Raw genomic sequence first — 21,774 nt, 5'->3', positions numbered from 1 at the left:
GTAAAACTAAAAAACATTTTTTTCTGATATAAATTGGCTTTTAAATTATTCTGGTAAATACTGGTAAAATATTTACCTCTTTATTATAAGACAAGCAAATACTTAACAAACTGTGACATGTTTCGAAGAATCTGTTGTATTTTAAAGTGTTAAGCTGAAATTATATGCAATGGCTAACACAATTTCAGTTTAACAAAAAATAAATCATTAATTATTTTCTTTAATACATGGAAATCTGTGCTTTTAGCTCCAAATGGCATTACAAAATAACTATTTTGTCGAAAATCAGTAAACAAAGAGGAACATTTTAATCTGCTCACCAAAATGTAAATTGGCTGAACACTGAATATAACGGCCTTTTTAAATAAAAACACTAAATTGGCAAAATACTGAATTCAACAGCTTTTGTTAAACGAAAAACATTATTTAGATAATCAGATATCAATTATTTACAACAAATTATCTGCAGGCAAATGCAAGATGCAAAGCAGCACCAAAGAGACGACGTCGTTCCGAAGAGTTCACTGCCTGCTTCGAGAAATGGACTCAAGTCTGGGTGTGAATTCAGCTCATTTTTTTTTTTAGTGTGGCTATGAGCCTGGGGGGCCGGTACTCACCCACGGAGTACACACTTTATCACCAGCTGCAGGAACAATGGCATCAATGGATCCGAGGACACTGTTGTGAGCCTTTCCCAATGTATATAGTGCAAAGGACAGAATTGCAGGAAGCCTAGCTGTAAATCTACCCAGCAGGAACTTTGGTATATAATAGTGTACCTACTGGTAGAAGCTGAAGGTAAAACACTGCCACCATGTAAGAAAAATGTCTGAGATGCATCAGCTTCCAAAAGATAAAAGAATTAAGAATCTGCCTTACTGTTTAAGTGTTCGGCTGATTCGGGAGCTTCGCTATTCACTAAATCAATTTTAAAGTTTCATTTTCCTTGACTTTACTTTAGGGTGGACAATGTCACTCTGACAAAAAAAATATAATTCTTCTTTTCAGATGACACTTTACAAAAAATAACTTTTTTAATTTCAAAGGTGCAAATGAATGTGTCTTTTACTAATTCCAACACACTTTATAATAATTCTTTATTTATTTGTCACATACATAGTTATACAGGACAACACGCAGTGAAATGCATCTTTTCGCATACCCCTTGGGGTCAGAGCGCGGGGTCAGCCATTGTACAGCGCCCCTGGAGCAATTACAAGGGCTCAGCAGAGTAGAATCTCTTTTGGCAGGGACAGGGATTCGAACCAGCAACCTTCGGGATGCCAGCGCAGATCCTTAGCCTCAGAGCCACCACTCCGTATACACACTTCTGTATACGGAGACGCTAAAATTAAAACAGCGTAGTGAATCATAAGCACACTCCTCATAAATATAAATGTAGGTCGTTCTTATGACAAAATGAAACTAATGTGTTGGAATATTTAACAGTGGTAATATTATACTGTATAATGCTTAGCAGTTTTATTTTTATTCAATTTATTATTTGACCAGTCTAACTCTAGTATTTTTTCCTAAATTCAGTTTTGATTCCCCTAAATTGACGAGGCAGCTCTCCCCGTGATCTCTAGATGGAATGTTTACCTGGCCTTGGTACATTAGATTCAGAAAAAAGATCACACTAATGAAATATGTAAAGCCCAAGGTGCGCACTGGGCAACAGAGATGTCTGACCTAGTTGTTTCTGGTTACCTCTGGTAATTTTGACATCTCTACTTTATGTAAGCGGTTTTCATCGTGAGAAACAAAGAAAACAGATTTACTTCTGTCTATGCAGAAAAAGAAATTCACATTCTTCATGTGTACGAAAGCATCACAATTCCATAATTACACCACCCTTCATTATATGTTACCAAAAATATAATGAGAATATGTGGAAGTGCTGCTTTAATGTGTCATCACTCAGTTGGGGATCCATAAATAGCCTACAGTATAAATGTATGTGTGGTAGGGGGTGGCAAACTATTTATCCCTGTACCTTTTAGCTTCAAGTGTTCCATTAATTAGCTTTCTCTACATGGGGATTCGTTTACAGCTTGCACTGCCTCCTCCAGGCTTAATGCTCGGCATAGAAGACGCGTGGAGGGTCTGGATTTGTAATCAATATGGACGCTATACCAACGGCAAAGGCGCCAGGCATTAATCCTTGTGTGTTTGCTCTAAATTAAAGTCAGAAGATAGACATTTTCAAGTTTGCATCCTGCAAGTGACAAAGTATGGAGAAAATGGCAGTTATGAACAGGTGTTTCTGCAGGAATCAATTTGGCAATGCTTTTTTTTTTTGTTGTTATGTTACTGATAAATACTCTGGTGCTCTACTAGAGCTGTTGATCTGCAAGACGGGCTATTGACCTGTCATCAGCAGATAGCTTTAAATAAATATCATGCTCGATGGCCTGTTTTGCTGACCTGCTTAGGGTAAAATGTTAAATCAAGATAGAATCCTAACTTCGATATTTAATGCCATGTGAGGAGGATCAGAATACCACTTTCCAATTAATATAATGTAAAGATAAAATGATGAAATGGTGTTGTCTACATGGAACATAAATAAAGGACATTTTGGTCATAAAAAAAAACACCAAGTCAGGTTGTTTGTTGACAGTTACATATAGTTAATAGTAATGTCACCGTCCTGCTCCACTGACACACTGAGGAGACTGCTCCTCCCCGACACTATGCGACTCTTCAGTTCCACCCGGGGGTTAAACGTTAACATTATACAAAGTTATTGTCTGTTATCACTCTTTAATTTAATATTGTTCTTTATCGGTATGCTGCTGTAGTATGTGAATTTTCCCTTGGGATTAAGAAAGAAAGAAAGAAAGAAAGAAAGAAAGAAAGAAAGAATGTGTGTGTGTGTGTGTGTGTATGTATGTATGTATGTAAGTGTGTGTGTGTGTGTTGTGTGTATGTATGTATGTATGTATGTATGTAAGTGTGTGTGTGTGTGTATGTATGTATGTATGTATGTATGTATGTATGTAAGTAAGTAAGTAAGTAAGTAAATAAGTATCTATGTATCTATCTATCTATCTATCTTTTGTATATAGTGCCTTTTTATATCTATCTATCTATCGCTATAATGAAGCTTTCTTTAATTTTTGAAGCCACCGTGGGTTAAAATGTACCTAATAGTCATGGTGTACTCTGTCATTATTATAACTTTTCAAACTTAAGCAAGAACAGAACTAGACTTTGAGGCGGATTGAAAAGCATGTTGAATAACATCGGAACTTGAAATTACAAATGTATCTTCACAGGCTAAGATTTTGTCTTTTTTTTTTTTTTAACTTTATATTTAGTGTCACGTCACTTGAAAATCAATCAAGTGACACACACTGACCTCATCTGGACTTGACGCTTGATAAGTACGGTTCTCATCACTGAAATCTTGGTCAGCTTCTGCATATTCGGTCTCGCCGGTGACCCCAGCTCGAGATTCGTACACTGGTGTTACGTTATGACACAAGGCGATTGCCTTCACAGCTTCATGAATGCGGCTGCTAACACTCCTGCGAACTTTTGGAGGTGGTGGCTGAGGTTTGCGGGATGGAGTGGAGCTGCTGCTGCTTCCAGCAGGTTGGCCAGTGACCTGTAAGGAGAAAAACAAACATTTTTAATGGTACAAATGGCTTTATTTCCCATGTTAAAATACATGAGGGGGAAAAAGATGAAGGGAGTATATTTAAGGTACTGGATGAGGTATATTTTTTTTAGCAATGTGCCAGAGGGAGGAGTGCTAAACCACGTAGGTTCTCGGTAAACTTAAGATATGTGAAGGCATTCACACAATAAAAACAGCAAACACAGTGCTATGGAGAGAGGGAACGAGTCACTGCTATTTTCTTTTCCTCTATACCCAAACCTCCCCCTTATGAAATGTAATTCAGATTTCAGTGAAAGCACAAATTAAAAAAAAAAAATGTCTGTGCAGGTGTGGATTGCTTTCAGTTTTATTCAAGCGATCAACATGAGCTTATTTTTTTTGGCACTGAATGCTATTATTTATCATAAAATGCCATATCAGAACAAGAAGACACATGTAAGTGTCTTTCATGTCATCGTCTGAAACCCTTTTTGCCCCGGCAACAACCATCAATTTAGCTCTGTGGTGTCTAGTAGGCACCACACTGACCCAGCTGTATTTGACAGAATTTATCTGCTCCACTGAAGCAAATCATTTTTGATTATTAACCTCCTACCCGGGGAAAGGCCCTTTAAGGTTGGGATGTGAAATGACAACCTTCCCTGATCCCACCAGTGCTATCAAACATGTTACTGTTAACTTCAGACTAACTCCATCACAATTCCTTGCTTTTCACTCCCCCCCACCCTCCACCTTTTTTTTCCCCCCCTCTCCTTTCTTTTCTCTCCCTTTTGACTGGGTGTACGATCCACTGAACCATGAACATTCTGCCCATCAAATTACAGTGTTGTCTAATAAAAGGTTTAACTTTTCTGCTCATCTGGCTCGGCTTTTCAGCCACTGCTTTAAGCCTCCTGCATTTGCATTCTGAAAACACCAATGCCATTACGGCATCAAATAAATTAAGCCGATTTACTCTTCTGAATTATGTTATGTTTATTGATGCTTGTATAATTTAATTTCACACAAATTCCATTAAAGATTATGCCCTGTGTCACGAAATGCTTCCAGTGGGGAAATATAATCAGGTTATAATAGATTTGTGTGTTGCATTACAGTGGACCTACTAGACTATTGTCATCTTAATAATAAAAGAGCACACAAACAAGCAGATAAAATCAATGGCACATAAGAACCGCCGTCAAACTGTACTAAATGACTGGCAGTTTTCATTACCAGAGATTGGACGGGGCACAACATAAAATTTATTTATTTATTTATTTTTTAAATTTAGATAACTGTCAAATCTTTATCATATTAATACAATTTGGCGGCAGCAGCAGGTAATTTCAACCTGAGGACACCAGCATTATGTGATGAAAAATGAATAAAGAAAAAAAAAAAAGTATAGACAAATGTTTGAAAGAGAAAATTTCAAACCATAATGGGCGAGGATAATCACTTTATTTCAGTAATATTTTGAAATGATATATTCAGATAAATTGGAAACCAACACAAAAGTGAACACAACAAATACTTTCGATGAAAGGAATGGTGCAGCATTTTAAAATGCACATTTCTAGTTGTTTAAAATATATTTTCTTTCATCTCATAAAACATATATTAACTCTACCTTTCAGATCATTTTTTAAAAACGGGCTTTTTTTCACATTTCTTACTCATTTGACTCTTTCTTTCTATGAAATGTTCAGAATGTGAAAACCCAAAATATGAATCTTTTTCTTGATGGGCTTTATAAAGAATGTTATTAAAGGAAGAAAATATATGACTTTTATATATTTACTAAACACTAACAGAGTGCTGTACTGCCAAAAAACATAAATGAATCCCGAGTATATTCAGTGAAACAACGTGATGTGTGTCTTCAGTGCAACAGGAATAAAACAAAATCAAAAACACAAACAGGAATTAACTAGATTATTTTCTTACTACCTCCATTTATTTTATTTTTTTAAATCAACACAGAATAAAAAAAATGGTTAATACTGAGACATAAAAAAAAAAAAAAGATTACCTGGACATACGACTGTACAATGTGGCTTTGGATTTCGTCCATCGTATCTGTCCCATAGGACACAGTGCCCAGGTGGAGGCGCTTGAATACCATCTCATTTTGTGTCAGTGTACCTATAATTAAAGAAAAGAGAGAGAGAAAAAAAAGACAAATCAAGTCTGATGTAATGACACACTAAAGTTACTTTATTTGAAAGGAATTAATCTTTCTTGAACAGTTGCTGTAAAAGATACAGTTGTGACGGCCTGAATGCCAATAACCTCCTCAGGGACCCAGGGGCTGAGGGGAAAAAAAAAAAATCAAAGCTAAAAACGTTTTTTTTTTTTTTTTCTTTTTAAAAGACAAATAAGAAGTTCTGTTTGGAAGTTGCAAAAAAATAAATAAATAAATAAATAAAATAAATTCTCCACTGCTCCACCAACTCGGTCATCTTGAGCCTTTAGAGAGATGACACAGTACTCGTATCTGAAATGATACACAGAGAAATTTTCCATAAAGATGTATTTTAGGGGAATCATTAAACACTGTGTATAGTGTGGGTAAGGAAATTAATTTTAAGGAAAAAGTCCTACAGGCATCATTCCCTGGGTGGGAACAGCTGTGAGTTGTAGCAGACCTCAGAAGAATTCAGAAAAGCAGATGTAGGGATTTCTGTTCAAATTATTGCTTGAAGATTTCTTTCAGTGTCTGTGAGGTACTGTACATGTAGTGCAGTTTACGGCTTGAGGCCAGAACTGAGGTTATGCAAGGCTAAGTTTAGCATCTGACATAATCTTTATTTTTGGGCAAGTCATTTCATTTCCTAACATTTGACTTCAATGATTCTGCCTATTGAGTCTCAATATAATAGGCCAACTTTGGCAAAAAGAAGTCCCTCAGTATCTGCAGTAAATAAAAATTTTATTCATAATATACGAGGTGTGGCAGAAAAGTAATGAGACAGATTTTTTATTTACCAAAGTTTTTATTTTTTTCAAACATCAATGTTATCCCCTTCAAAGTAGTTCCCTTGGGCAGCTACACACCGATGGAGACGTTGTTCCCACTGTTGGTGGTAGCAGCGCTGGAAGTCTTCAACCGGTATGGTCTTCAGCATGTCCGTTACACTCTTTTGGATGTTTTCTAAAGTCCCGAAATGACGTCCTTTGAGGACATTTTCAGTTTAGGAAAAAGGAAAAAGTCACACGGACTGAGGTCAGGTGAATAAGGGGGCTGGGGAACCACAGGAATGCCTTTTGAGGTCAAAAATTCTGTTATAGAGAGGGCAGTTTTTCGGCACCGTTTTGGCACAGACCTTTCGCATGTGCAAATGTTCAGTCAAAATTTGATGAACGGTAAATCTGTTCAAATTTAATTGTTCACTCCACATTCTTAATGTTAAACGACGGTCTGATCTCACAAGAGTGTTCACACGTTCGATGTTTTCATTGGTTTTTCGAAGTTGAAGGCCTCCCTGAACGGTGTTCATCTTCAATGTGTTTTCTGCCTTCCAAAAATGATTTGTGCCAGCAAAAAACTTGAGCTCGGGATAAAGAATGTTCCCCATAGGCCTGTTTTAACTTTTCAAACGTCACACTTGCCGTTTAATGGCACAACGTTGCTCCAAATTCCGCTGTTCCATTTTGCGTGACGCACAATTAAAAACACAACTTCGCTAATAGCAGTCACAAAAATCACGTAGTTAACGGAAGGAGTTGAAACTCGCACTGAGCTATGGGAGGGTACTGATACACGTGCTCTATCAAGGACAACAGCGCAGCGCTGCCAGATCGCTTGCAGTGTTGCCAGTCTCATTACTTTTCTGCCACACCTCGTACAAGGGTGGCACAGTGCTAAACACTGCAACCTCACAGTTAACACCTTTGGGTTGGAATCTAGCGCTGTAACTGAAACTTGAACCAGGGTGGGTGACAAAACAAATTTAGCAGAGGGGACTATGGGCTGTCAAGGTGGGACTGACGCACGATGACAACACAAATAAAACTCACAGCATTTTCGGTTTACCTGACTGTGCATGTATAACAGGCTAGAGAAAGTAGAACTTTCTACACAATGCAGTGCCTCAAGTTCACATGGCTGGTCAATCAGCCCAAAGGCAAGCCGAGCTTGAGTCGATCAAACATGCACAAGGTGGCTCCCATAAACACAAGGACTCAAGCATACAGAAAACCCAACAAACAACAACACTGAATAAATACACTGCTAAGTTCAATGGCGGATCGTAAAATTAAGTTATTAAAAAATATCCCAGGGGTTACATATTTATTTTGAGAATGAGCTGATGATACAAATGCAGCTTATAACATGATGTTGTCCATCTTTTGCTATTGAACAATATCTGACAGCTTTTAAAATGTGGGCATTTTGTCTTAACTTTGCATCTTTTTTTTTTGCATGGTGCGACTCAAACCACCTACAACTGAACACCAGCAAAACCAAGGAGCTGGTGGTGGATTTTAGGAGGCCCAGGCCCCTCATGGACCCTGTGATCATCAGAGGTGATTGTGCAGAGGGTACAGACCTATAAATACCTGGGAGTGCGGCTGGATAATAAACTGGACTGGACTGCCAATACTGATGCTCTGTGCAAGAGAGGACAGAGCCGACTATACTTCCTTAGAAGGTTGGCATCTTTCAACATCTGCAATAAGATGCTGCAGATGCTCTATCAGACGGTTGTGGTGAGCGCCCTCTTCTACGCGGTGGTGTGCTGGGGAGGCAGCATATAGAAGAAGGACGCCTCACACCTGGACAAACTGGTGAGGAAGGCAGGCTCTATTGTAGGCACGGAGCTGGACAGTTTGACATCCGTGGCAGAGCGACGGGCGCTGAGCAGACTCCTGTCAATCATGGAGAATCCACTGCATCCACTGAACAGGATCATCTCCAGACAGAGGAGCAGCTTCAGCGACAGACTGCTGTCACCGTCCTGCTCCAGTGACAGACTGAGGAGACCCCACACTATGCGACTCTTCAATTCCACCGGGAGTAAACGTTAACATTATACAAAGTTATTGTCTGTTATACCTGCATTTTTATCACTCTTAAATTAATATTGTTTTTATTAGTATGGTGCTGCTGGAGTATGTGAATTTCCCCTTGGGATTAAGAAAGAAATAAAGAAAGAAAGAAAGAAAGAAAGAATCTATTTATCTATCTATCTGACATAACCCTTTTGATTTTTAAGACCTGGACGGGACAGGTCAATGTCAGCAATGGTTTCCCCAACCACTTTGGTTACCTACTGATGCATAAAAGCAACTGAAATGAGAGCCCAGTTTAAAGTGTGATGATCAGCGTGTTTCATCTCATAATACTATGCTGCAGATACCATAGGCTGTTGATAAGAAACAAAGGAAGTAAGAAATCATTAACATTACGTGGTAATTGACCTTTTTGTTTGTCCAGAGATAAAATGTCAGACAAATTCAACATTCAGTATGAATTTGAAGTATTTCAAAAATAGGACAAAATGAAAAACTGTATGTTATGCATCTTTTTTTGTTGAATTCTCTCCCAACACGTTTTATAATTATACAGAAATAAAACATTTCTATTGTCAGTTAAGATTCTTACTCAAGTTCACAAGGTGAGTCAAAGGCAAGGACTGAGGTGACAGCCATATGGTTTAAAGATCAGCAATGTAGCCACTAGGCCACGCTTCCTGTCAATGACAGGGCAGAAAAAAAAATAAAATAAAAGACACACATACAAAAGTAACTTCTAAAAATCATAAGAACAAAGATTTATTAATCCAAAGTGGCATCAGGCAGCCCGACTGAAAGGTGTATCTGTCATTTTCAGCTGCTGTAATTTCTTTGCAAAGAATTTAATTGGTATGCTTCAGTGGTAACAAGTACACTTAACTTGAGCTACACACTATCCTTCAACCCATCTACAAACTGATTAACTGGCATTGAAGTCTAGAAATTAAAACAGACCACACTGTTAAGAAAAAAGACAGATGTGGTCAATCTGAACTAAAAGGATTTTATAAAGCACTGCCCTTTTACAGAAGCATGCGCATGACTCTTTTATTAAAATCCCTGCTTTCATCATACTCCAGTGACGGACGCAAACGTGCAAATCTAAGCACAGTATAAATGAAATTATCTCTCCATGCCTCTGATATTTTGCTGAGAAATTTCTTTTAGTGCCCCTTTATTAAAATTCTTGAAACGGTATGTGCAGAGATCTTTGAAAATTGATGATTTATGGAAAACCTGCATTTTTTTTTTTAATTTCAAATCACTCAACCTCACACAGACAAACAATTCATACTAAAGTAGGTGACAGAGACCAGCTACTTTCACATTACCGGTATGTGTGGCTTTTTACTGTTATAGATATGGCTCTGTGGTTGGTTGAGACAGAAATAAGGCTCGTCAAATTTATTAGTATTATTATTATTAGCACATGCTAAACTTGCACAGACACGCCAAAATTTTTATACCCCCTTCTAATTTAGCCACAAAGTATGTTCATGAAAAATTGGATCATTGTCTAAATGCTTACTGCCCTTGCTGGGTTCTTGGGGCCAAAACAGGTCCCATTATGACCTATTCATTAACTAATTTAATTTTCTTAACCTGCATTTCCTTACACAGGGTCAGGTCAGGGCACTGATGTCTAATATGGCAGGAATGACTGAAACACAAGAACCAAACCTTGATGAGATGACAGTTTATGGTACAGCATTAACCAATTGAAATGTATGCAAATTCCTGTGGAACTGTCAGGCTCAGTGAGGCATCTGAATTGAGGACCACAATCAGTTAGGCATTCGGGTCAAAATGAGAAGCATTAGAATTCCTTAAAATCCCGGATGATCATAGGTCATTCACAGTAGGTGTGGGTAAGATGGTGTTGTCTGATTCCACTAGAGAAGGGGTGAATTGAGGGTCTCAGGGCACCAGTGATTACTGCAGTAGCACTGGGTGTGAGGCAAGAAGCAAATACAGTAGACATTATGCCAATCCTTTGCAGGGTTCAGTTGTACGCCCAAGCAGAACAGAGTGTACAGAAACTCATAAATAGAGTGTCAATTTAGATTTTAGTTTAGATTGCACACTGGGCATTGATCATAACACAAACCTTTGTGGGGTTATGTTGGGGGTAGAAAAAGGGATGGATGGTATTAGGTTTATAGCACATGAAGAACTAAATGTATTTAGAAAACAAAAGAAAATGGTCAAATCTGGTCAGTTTCATGAAAGTTTGGCTAGGGGTTTAACAACAACATGCTGGCCAGTGAAATGTGTGGTTTTTCATACAAAAGAAGAAAAAGTAATGCAAAAGTAATGCATTACATCTATATATCTATCTATATCTACCTATATATATCTACCTATCTATCTATCTATATATATATATATATATCTATATATATATATATATATATATATATATATATATATATATCTATCTATATATATATATATATATTGTGGTCCCCGGCCGGGCTCGGGAGGACGAGAGGAGGGCTTGTGCCTCATCACGAGGGGGCGTCCGTCCTGGTCATGTTGGGGGCCTCGGGTAAAAGGCTTGGAAGCCCAGCCCTGTAGGGACCCGTGGCCACCGCCAGGCGGCGCCCCAATGCCTGATTATCCCGGGAGCCCGGCACTTCCGCCACACCAGGAAGTGCCGGGGGGAAGACGACTGGGGACACCCGGACGGCTTCCGGGTGCACAGCCGGCACTTCCGCCACACGGGGGTGTGTCCGCGGGAGATTGTCCGGGAAGCAGCTGGAGCCCATCCGGGTTCCTATAAAAGGGGCCGCCTCCCTCCAGTCATTAGCGGAAGTCGGGTGGAAGAGGACGGAGCTGGAGAGAGGACTGGAGGCGGCCAGGAGAAAGAGACACAGGACTGTGTGGCCTGGACATTGGGGGAATCAATGCTCGTAGCACTGTGGTTTGTGAGTGCACTGAACTGTAAATATTGTGTACAATAAACGTGTGTTGGGTGGAACTATGTTGTCTGTCTGTGTGTGTCCGGGCCAGCGTTCACAATATATATATATCTATATACAGTATATATCTATATCTATATACAGTATATATATATATATATATATATATGTACAGTGTATATATATATATATATATATATATATATATATATATATATATATATATATATATCTACGTACAGTATATATCTATATATATATATATATATATCTATATCTATATATATATATATATATATATATATATATAAAGATCTACGTGTGGAAGTGTGTCTGTCTGTCCGGATACGGAAGTGCGAGGCTACAGCATAAAGCTCAAAGAGCCGACAAGGTGGCCCCAAGTTAACAAGCCAGAAAAAGAAAGAAGTATGAGGCTACAGCATGAAGCTGAAAGAAAGTGACTCCGCCGCCAAGCTGAAACTGGCGATGAAAGACAATTTCGCTTTGCAGCTAATACAGAAGCGAGGTGAGCACATCAGCAAAACAAAACCTCCAAGGAGAGAGAAACTTGCTTAGCCGCTGATAGACAAGGTGGGGGAGAGTGTCAGCAAAATGAAACCGCCGACTCTGCATTTCAATTTTTTTCTGACGATTTCAATAGTTTCTAGAGTGTAGGCTTTTTATAGCATGGGCTTACACAGCTAGTAAATATATAAAATCCAACATCTATCTGTCTGTCTGTATGACTGTCCACTTTTCATGAGAGAACTACCTAACGAATTTAGATCTTTTTTTTTCTGTAATTTGCTTGAACATTCTGGTTAATTTTGCGACTTCTCTTATCGTGCTAAGTATCATAGTTCACTTGCAGTACTGATTTATTTGCGCGAATCCAAGAGAGCAGCTGTGGGGCAAGGGGAGGGGGGCAGGGCCCTCTTCACTCACAAGGCAGCCTCTGTTCGGATCGCTCCACCTCTCGCCATATGTTGGCGTGTACCTTGCTTCCACATAGCTAGGCAAGGTCTGTTTGTTCAACAGACATTATCGACAGATTGTTAAGGAGTAACGTTTGATGTTTTTGTGAGAGAGATCAAAGCTGCGTGTGTTTTAGAGGGTAGCTGCTGATTGGCAGAGATGTCACAGCCATGTACTTTTCTCCCTACGGGGGGAACGCTCTCCTATCAGAGCTGAACATGATCAGATATAGCGCCAATGTTTGACATTCGAAAGTCCCTTCCTTCTGCTGGACGAGAATTACATTTTTTTAAATTGATCTTTAAAGTTTGTCCTGTTTCACTACTACATGGGGCGAGCTGCGGGGGACAGCTAGTCTACTATATAATAAAACACTAAGGTCTGTGTGTCCAGTGCTTCAGAGCAATCTGATTGGTCAATTTGGCTTTGGTGACGCAACAAAAGAGAAAATGCTAGTATGAGACACACAAGGAGGAGTAAATACACACACTAAGGGAGTCACTTTCAAAGACGGAAAGTATAAAACCGAACAGGAAGTGAAATGGCACCTCGAAAATAACGAGAGTCTCAGAAGCTGGTTTATGGGAACGAGCTTGAGAGAGGAAGTGATGGTAAAGAGACGTTGACACACAGAGGAATGTAACTGAAAATACACAAAATGAAAGAGATAAAAAATATTTGCCATTTATAATTATTGGTTTACAGGTATTGTGGTTAGTTTTATAATAAGTAATTATACAACAAACTGAGCTACAGTTTTTGTAAGTAATGAGTATTGCAATTAAGTTACTTTTAAAAATAATGTTCCCCAACACCGGTGGTGATTGAAATAGTTTTTGTGTGTCTTATGCAAATGGACAAAACAAAAAAGAAGAAGAAATTAACCTTCATCACACACTCCACTTCCTCAACTAGAATATATGATAGATGCACTTTTAGTAGAAATAACACTCATGACTCTTTTTTTTATTATACCATTGACAGCTTTGTACATTTAGACTCTCTTTTGTAAAAATTGCGCAGGTTATTTCAAAATTGGACCTCAAAACAGGAACTTCCCACTTCTGTGACCCATTGACTAACCCAATCCAGAAATCTGTTTAAACCCATTCACTGCAGCTTTGGTTAGATATTTCAGGTCTTATCCTGTTCAAATAACTTCTCAAACATCCTAGATCTCCTGCACACTGTAGGAATTCCTAAAATAGTTCTGTCTACTTCATTTTGTTTGGTATCTTCTTAAATCTTCCGGACCCTGATGCACAGAAGCATCTCTAAAGACATGAAGCTCCCACTAGCATTGTTCATGATAAGAACTGCATCCTCAGAATGATGTGCACCATTAAATGTGTGGTAAACATGTAGCAGGGATACATAAATATAAATCTGTTTATTTATGCCCAGTGCATAAATCTTGTTTATAGCTGCCTTTTTTGCTTGTATATAAATGTTTATGTATATGTGAAGGTCAATGCCTGTTAACAGAAGATGGAATAGCATGGCACTTACTTACAGCATTTACCCTCTCTGGTGATAAAGCTTCCAGTTGTACCTCATATGTCTGTTTCTGTTATGTGGATTTAAAATGTAGCCCAGTAAAGCACGACTCTCTCCCTTCTTTTCGATTACTTTCACAAAAGCAGTTAACCAGTTTACAAAGCCAAAAGCCTCCACACATCAGCTATCTGCAGCCCCACAATGACCCTTCCTCATCTCACCATTTCTTCATGTCTTGATCCAAGCAGTTCAGTAAAGTTTCCACCTGAACTATGATTTCGGTCAGTGCTTTCGTGGCTTCATGCCTCTTCACGAACACCAAGTGAGATCATACTGTTTTTCTTTTCCTAGTGAGTTGCGCTGTCTGCCTTTCATCGCTCAGCCATTTACATTTACTTCAGTTATGAACAGGTTCATGCCGCCATCATAGTCAAAGCAACACCATTAAACGTTTCAGAACTGGACTGTCTCTCTTTGCATAAGCTTTGTGAATTATTCAATTTGTGTGCTTTGGTGGCGGAATTTTGTTGGAAAATACAGTTTATTTTGTACATAGCCATGGTTTCGCATAGTCTGTTTGAATATTTATTTTTGTTACATGCATATTGATGGTTGATGTAGTATCCTTTGCTTAATTTAATATATCCTTTTTTCTACTTCCATTCTATTGATAGTTGTCTTTCTTCTTCTTCATGGGACAGGAAGGTTGGTGGATATGGATTGATTTTGGCCAAGTCCAAACTTAGCTCAGCTTATTGTTCTGTACTTGGAATGTTTAAATTTGATAGCCTTCCAACGAGTGGTGCCTTCAAAATTGCTTTGTAAGTTCCTTTACCTTTGTGGTGTCATTTAGGTTAGGGGAGTAACTTTGGAACAGTCGCATTTTATATGAGGTAATGCAAAGAATCATCATTGCACATAAGTGGAATTCTCTTTTACAGTCTTGTCAGTCATCATATTTTTCTCAAAACATAATTCATTTAGAAGGATCCACTGAGCTAAACGCTGTGAAACAACAACATGGACCAGCTGGGTTATAATACTGGTTGAAAGTTTATACTGCAGCATATATGAGGCAGCGATGGACTATGCACATATGCATTAATCTGTTACTTTGTATATTTCCCCTTGGGATTAATAAAGTATCTACCTATCTATTTCTCTCATCTATATCTGTATTATATAGTACCATTCATCTATCCATACTTCCAAATCATTTATAAAGGGCAGGGTTGCAGGGGACCTGAAGCCTATACCAGCAATCCTGGGGGAAAGCCGGAAACAACACCTTAACAAGACACTATCCATTCACAGTGTGAACACACACACAGACATGGAGGCCAATTTAGCATCACCAATAAACCTAACTTGGATGACTATGGACTGTGGGAAGAAACCGGAGCACGAGAAGGAAACCCATGTGGACAAAGGGAGAACATGCAAACTCCATGCAGGGAATGACTGGAGCACAAACCCCGGCCTACTTACTCAGTGGCAGCAACATAACACTGCACCAATGTGCAGGGCCGTCTTAACAGCACTATAGGCCCCCGGGCAAAGCAGTACACTGGGGTCCCTACCTACACAACCACTCACAGGAATAAAAATTAAAAAGGTCGATAAAATGAAACCTATATTTATTGTATGGTACTTTCAACAAAATCCGTGTTTAAAAATTAAAAAACATGCTGTACAGCAAAGATTATTCAACAATTTAACATGAGCCTTCTACATATAAATGATACTCAATTGGTAAACCATACAAATGGAGATGGCACAGTATGAGATTACGATGAATGATTTATTATTAATTAAATGTTGGTGTGTGGGTGTGTTTGTGTGTGTCCTGCGGTGGGTTGGCACCCTGCCCAGGATTGGTTCCTGCCTTGTGCCCTGTGTTGGCTGGGATTGGCTCCAGCAGACCCCCGTGACCCTGTGTTCGGATTCAGCGGGTTAGAAAATGGATGGATGGATGTTCAACACAAACATTTGCAAAATTTCTTTGCAGAGAATTAAGTTGAAGTGACGTTAACATATACGCTTTTATGTTATGCAGTGTACACATACATGCACGTGACCGTGATACTAAATGAGAGGTGAATGCAACACATTTTTATAGTTTAGTATAGTATAGTATTTATTTATTGACAGCAAGTCACAACATACATAGATTAGCCCCCAGGTAACTGCCCAACATGCCCATGTGTTAAGAAGGCCCTGCCAATGTGCTGCCCTATAGTACTTTTTACCTGTATATTAAACATTACATTTTCTACCGTTTATATAATGCATTTTATAAATAACGACTTTTCTGTATTGTAGAGTACCTTTCACGTCTATCTTGAGGATGCAAACTCAGACTGCTAATAAGGGATGTATGAAAATAACTAATTGCCATAGTAATAAGAATTAAAAAATAGTATATATATATATGATTGTCAGACTATGGTAATATAAAAAAAGCAAATTTCATCCACCTCTCCATTCTACAAATAGAGAGTTTTGTTTTTGTTCAAGTTGGCAGTGTGAATATTTCTATTCTGCATGCATAGTGGTTTTAAGTAGCTTTAATTTCAACTTGATTCAATTGCTGCAGCTTTGTCAGTATCTGCATTTACCAGTGCAACAACTGTTAGTTTATTTCTTTATTTTTTTTGCACTACAGGAGTGAAGGCAATTAGTGTTTGAAACTGCCATGTCAAAAAACAAGTATTTTGCAATTATATTATTCTCCCACATCCTAAAGATGTGCACAGTTGGTTAACAGGCAAAAATACATCAGCCTGTGTTTGTGTGAGTGAGTGTGCCCTGTGATGGAGCAGGATCTAGCAGGCTTAAAAAAGGATGGAAGGCCAAGTGAATTGATTGTTTAATTACAGGTAGCAGGTATTGATGTAATTCAGTAAATAATATTCACTCCATAAAGGTCTTTGAACATTTTTTTTTTCTTAAACATATATTGTACTTGCTACTGGCAGAGTGCAGTGATGTTTCAGACTAACGTGTGTCTCTCCTGAACAGTCACATTAAACTCTATGTTACTATTTTATTTCTTAATGAAGCTGGCTATGGTAAATCATGGATATGTAGATAAAAAAGTCACTAAACAGTAAGAAGTCATTACTAACTTGTATTGGGGCTTCTGTAACAGAACTGATTAAACTTAACTTTATTTGAATTTCACCCCAGCTCTCAAAGTAAGCCAGTGAAGGCCCTTTTCTGCCTTGTTTTTACTTATACTGCCTAGTTTGTTAATTCAGCGTATTTGTCCTTCTTAAACATTTTCTGGCAGTTGAAGACCTTCACGACAACTGACTTAACATTATGACGTCTTATGGTCCCACAATACTTTGAGTCACTAGAAGTCAAATTTCCCCCTGGGGATGGATGGATGGATTCTTTCTTTCTACCTGTCTACTGTGTAACAAATGAATGCCTCAGTGCTAAAAATGAGCTGCTGACCTAATGACTGTTAATAAGTATGTCACTTAATGTTGTTCATGGTGAATTATCCACCTTTTTGATCTTCTGTGTGAAATGTTCAATACTGCTGGCACCACGAACAAAGAACACTGGGACACAGTAGAGTTAGACATAAGCAGAACACAAGCCCCATGATTTGAAGGGTTACTACAGCATAATATGAGCTCATCAAGTATAGAGGATTTAAAAAATAAAAAAAAAAAGCAAAATAATATTTCTATCATTATGAATAACTCAGCAAGGCACTTGCACTTCTGTTGTGTACATATCCATCCAGCCATTACACAAACCTATATGATCCAGGCTCAGGCTTGTAACATTCAGACTCATTGGGGGCAACAGAGGAACCTCGCCTGGACAGGAGTCCATTCTGTCAACTGAGCATGCTCACAGACACATAGTCGGACCATCTGGGCCAATTTATTGGAGGAGGAGGAGGAGGAGGAAGAGAATACCAGGAGTCTGGAGAACGGTGAGAGCACATAAACTCAACATAAACAATGACCAGGTCAAAATTCTAACCAAGTCTTTTAACTGACTGATGATATATAACTGATATTAGATAGAAATGGTAAATCACTGGTAGATGGTAAATCACTGGTACACTGAGGACCAGTATCAGGATTGTTTGTGCCATTTAGAGGTATACAAATCTCTGCAGCGATGATAACATGTGTACTGGGCCATCTACAGGAGAGTTGAAGCAATACAGCCTTACCTTACAAAATGCCCTGCTTTGTCATTCTTGTAGATGGCAAAATAGCAAATATTGGTAGTGCTGAAGAGATTGATACAGGGAGAGACAAAATTATGTTAACACTAATGGATTATGTTGATCTCGACAGATAGGTTGTGGTGGACCACTGCCATGGCCTCCACGCTCCCCCGATTTGATATTCTGTGATTTCTGGTTATGGGGTATGGGTGAAGGAGATAGATAGATAGATAGATAGATAGATAGATAGATAGATAGATAGATAGATAGATAGATAGATAGATAGATAGATAGATAGATAGATAGATAGATAGATAGATAGATAGATAGATAGATAGATAGATAGATAGATAGATAGATAGATAGATAGATAGATAGATAGATAGATAGATAGATAGATAGATAGATAGATAGATCCCAAGGGGAAATTCACATAATCCAGCAGCAGTATACTGATACAAAGAAACAATATTAAATTAAATAGTAATAAAAATGAAAAAAATTAAAATAAAATTAATGTTCGCATTTACTCCCCCGGGTGGAATTGAAGAGTTGCATAGTGTGGGAACAGTAGATATGGAACAGTATTTTAAATCATCAACTAATTAGTTAATAACTATTAATAGGCTTTAGACACTGGTAAGTATAAAAATTATGAGTTTTCCTGCAGTACTGCTCTCTTTAACAATGGCATTTTCAAATGCAACCAGTGAAAAGATTAAAGCCCTCCCTGCAGATTAAGTACAAATTATCTGTCCTACTGTTTCAGCACCATTTGTTCATTTATCACACAACGTCTAGTATTTCTGGTCAGTGTCAATATGCTTTGCATCCTTGCAGTTAACAGATGTCTTCTCTTGTCGAATGAATTACTTTATGTTTCATGCACTGGTAGCCACAGATGTGTCACTATAGCAACATCATTAATTTCAGATCTTACCGGAAACATGCTCTCCAATCAAACCTAATTATACCATATTGCTTTCTTGTCCAACAATAAGGAAACTATAATGTAATTATTGGGACACTTCATTTTCAATCCTGTCGTGGCAAATGCAAGAACTGCAGTGATGGACGCTTCTTGTCAAAATGTGTATTGATGAAGCACAAACCCAATTTGCAGTCATAAGGCAACTACCTTCCAATTATGTTAGTGCCAGAGCATTCCTCAGGCCCAACAACTCTAATTCTTTTCTGTTTTCTGTGAGACCAGCCTATCACATTTGACAAACAGGTAATAACATTCTGCTCTCAGTTTCCTTCTTTAGCAATGCAGCAAACTACCACATGGTTTGCTTTTAAAGTGGTGCTTGAACTTCTAAAAGACTCCACTGATACAGATTTATGGTGCAATCCCTCAAAATGTAATACTAAAAATGAAAACCACTATCGGGCACATATAATTTGTATGGAAAGGGTATGCACATCCTAGGAGCACTACTCTAGATAATGACAGACTCAAAATGACATGAGAAGTAACAAGAGGATCTTAAAGGAACCTACAGTAGAAATCTGACACATTTATATAAAAGTACTATAAAAATCCACATGTTATTGTGGCAGGACTGGCAAGGAGACTGAATGCAGTATAAACTGAAGGTGGGCATATTTAGCTACAGGCAGCTGTGGAATAACCTGCTTGAAAAGCTGCGAGTTTAGTTATGGCCATAAAGGTCCATCCCTTTCACACATTAGCAAATGCATTTAATCCAGTTCAAGTGCAAAGAGGCTGCAGCAGTAAATGCAAACCATGGGGTTCCAGTTCTACACACTGTTGAGTCCCTCACAAATCTAATGCACATGTCTTTGGGGATGTGTGTAGTATTTAAGGATATGAAGCGGCAGAGATAAAACCAAAAATACAATCCAGAATTGGATGTTATTGCTTTGCAAGGAGACGCCCGAGTGATTAGCATTAGGGGGATTTATGACTGACAATTCACCTGACATTGTTTTGTCGAGTTTGGGAGAAAACTGAAGCCCTCAGAACTAACTGGAATTAACATACAAAAAAGCATCCAAACAGAAAACATCTTTGCTAAGAATCAAACCAAGATCTAAAGAGATTTAATGAAAGATGTAAAATTACTTCTTAATCCTTCTAGGAAAGAAGAGTTAACATTAATAGGCATTGTAATATTTCGGTACACAAGATATTTTAAACAGCTGTTTGGGTTCTCTCCTTAAACTTTGCAAAGAAAAGAATCTAACTAGCCTTACCATTTTAGCTATTCTTCTTTTGACTATGTATATGTACGATATAGCATATGCGCAACATTTTAAGAATGTTTACGGTATTTCAACTAAACTTTTACTCTATAATCTTGCTCCATCCTCTCTTTTGGTATGCCCGTCTCCCTATACTTCAATTCATAACCTTAGATCTTCGAAAGGTGGTTTGCTTAAAATTCCAAGAGCCAAGCTTAAAGAGGTGGTGTGGTGGCTTTTTGTCGTTATGCACATAAAATCTGAATTACTTTACCAACAGAAATTTACCAGGCTAATACTGTAGAACATTTTTAAAAAACTGCTAAAAACCCATTATTTTAATTTGTTTTTCTCGTAGCTGCACTTTAGTTGTACTCCTAGTAGACAATATGGGCATTGAATTGTCAAATTCTTCAGGGATCTGCAATCTTTACTAATCTCGACTTTTCTCTGCTGTTTTTTCTCAGTTCCTCTGTGGTGGCGATATGCGTCACCACCACCTGATTGAGGCACCATGCAGCCACCTGTGATGATGGAATGCAGGCGGATGTCCCAGCTTTCCATGACACCGACTTCAGTGAATCCTCTCATATGAAGCCTGAAAGCAAAGAGGAATGAATTAAGAACATTTATGTTAGGTAGAATATCCAGTGAGGGCTGAGTGGATCTTTTGGTGTTGAAAACCCTGCAGCTTTTGTTTTTTTCGCCAGTCTAACTGGGTTTTTTGTTTTGTTTTTTCTGCCCTCCCGGCCATCTGACCTTATCACCAGACTCACCTTTAGAGACTTACATTATGACATATTATATAAGAATGCTACTCTTCTACTTGATATTTATCTTGTTTCTCTTTTCTTGTAACTTTCTCTTAGATACCTTGTAAAGCACTTTGAGCTACATTGTTTGTATGAAAATGGGCTATATAAATAAACGTTTGTATTCTGTTACGTGGGTCTGATGCCAAGAAGTTAATGATAGTGAATTTAAATATATCCATGATCTAGTGCTGGAAAAATATTTCTGTGGAATGAATACATCTGTTTTATCATGTAACAGTGTTCACAAATGTTATTTTAAACAAAGGTTTTTTTTATATTGATGAACAAGTTAATACTGGAAAAGGGGCAAATTATCAGCCCCATACAACATGCAATAATTACCTCTTTGACTTTCACTCATCACTCATTTTCATCACAGACATCAATGGCTGCAGCTGGCTATCTCAGCTTCGACATCTTAGGAGGGGGAGGGGCCAGGATTGGACGCCTATATGAACACATAACTCCAGTTCTTAAATCCTTTCACTGGCTCCCGGTTAAGTTTAGAGCCAGATTTCAAAATCCTCCTTT

General features: G+C 38.2%; 1 protein-coding gene across 2 annotated transcripts in view; it reads right to left on the bottom strand.

The window, feature by feature from the left end:
* Positions 1-21,774, bottom strand: part of atp9b (ATPase phospholipid transporting 9B) — a 329,584-nt gene that overhangs the window by 76,995 nt on the left and 230,815 nt on the right. For both annotated transcript variants that reach the window (XM_039737704.1, XM_039737705.1), the window contains exons 14-15: positions 5,643-5,755; positions 3,365-3,613 (exon numbers count right to left, since the gene is read on the bottom strand). In XM_039737704.1, coding sequence (XP_039593638.1) covers positions 3,365-3,613; positions 5,643-5,755 — 362 coding nt within the window. The remainder of the gene's footprint in view (positions 1-3,364; positions 3,614-5,642; positions 5,756-21,774) is intronic.

Source organism: Polypterus senegalus, chromosome 15 (assembly GCF_016835505.1).
Source record: "Polypterus senegalus isolate Bchr_013 chromosome 15, ASM1683550v1, whole genome shotgun sequence".
Classification (NCBI taxonomy): Eukaryota; Metazoa; Chordata; class Cladistia; order Polypteriformes; family Polypteridae; genus Polypterus; species Polypterus senegalus.
Note: the sequence above shows the minus strand (reverse complement) of the source record. Positions and strands in the feature narration are given on the sequence as shown.